The sequence below is a fragment of the Mandrillus leucophaeus genome, unplaced genomic scaffold, assembly GCF_000951045.1.
Source record: "Mandrillus leucophaeus isolate KB7577 unplaced genomic scaffold, Mleu.le_1.0 Scaffold87, whole genome shotgun sequence".
In the NCBI taxonomy this organism is placed as follows: Eukaryota; Metazoa; Chordata; class Mammalia; order Primates; family Cercopithecidae; genus Mandrillus; species Mandrillus leucophaeus.
The window spans coordinates 2,000,123-2,001,117 of NW_012109474.1; the positions used below are offsets into that span (position 1 = coordinate 2,000,123).

The 995-nt window shown below is 48.0% G+C and overlaps 1 protein-coding gene across 1 annotated transcript in view; it reads right to left on the reverse strand.

Moving 5' to 3' along the window:
- Positions 1-93: 93 nt before the first annotated feature.
- DYM (dymeclin) overlaps positions 94-995 on the reverse strand; it is a 398,822-nt gene continuing 397,920 nt past the window's right edge. The window contains exon 17 of the mRNA XM_011968998.1: positions 94-496. Coding sequence (XP_011824388.1) covers positions 347-496 — 150 coding nt within the window. The 3' untranslated portion in view covers positions 94-346. The remainder of the gene's footprint in view (positions 497-995) is intronic.

Here is a 995-nt window from a genome sequence, read left to right on the forward strand (position 1 = left end):
GTTGAATACTGTGCACTGTTGCAGTGTGATGTGTCTAGGGCATCAGGATCTTGGGAAAGCTCTAGGTTTTTGGCTTCGAAAGAAAACTGCATGTTGAATAACAGGTTTTTACATTTATTATAGTTGTGTATTTCCTCCCCTTTTTGCACTACTATCTACGCTGAGTGATCTATTGCCAACTGGCACCAATTCTCCAAATCAAAGTGTGTGAGGAAAACACACTTGTGCAATCCTCTTTAACAGAAGATACACCAAGTAATCTGTCTGTCTACTTCTGTTACCCAGAAATAAAACAACTTGAAGGGCTGCTTGGCTGGAGGGGTCCGGGTGGGAGCGCATCCTGCCCTCAGTCGGAATCCATGGTGAACAGCTGGATGTCCTGTGGGTTCCAGTACAGGCCGACTGCTGAGTTGTAGACAAGAGACCAGACGTAGGGGATAAAAAACTCCTCAGGCTGCTCCTCTTCCACATATTTGAATTTCAATTCTGGAAATTTCTGCAATGAAAATAAGATGATTTTATAATCCCACAGTTCCATGCACAAGCAAAAGCGGTGGGAGTTTGCAGGTGGTACTGTGGTGTGCGGGAAGCTCACCCACCCCTGCCAACTGGTCACAGGACCTGAGAGATCTGGGGCTTTAAAATATTTCAGCTGTCAAATGGCTCCTGAGAAAATGTGAATTACTGATGGGAAGAGCAAATAACATAAAGGGTCCTGGTTGGCTAATGTCAGTTGGGCTGATAGTTCCCTGCTAGGGACCCCACCCATGGTTAAGGTATGATGAGAAATATCCCAGCTGAGACATGGACCCTGCCTGGGAGGCAGACAGGGCTCAGGCTGATACTCCCCAGAGTGTGACGCTGGGAACTGGCTCTTGAGAGGCACTGTCCTTAGGGTTCCGTCATTCTGGAGGTGAGGACCTTCCCCTCACAATCCTGAGCCCTGATGTGAAGGGTAGGTGTGTGCCACCAGTGTCCTGAGCCCTGATGTGAAG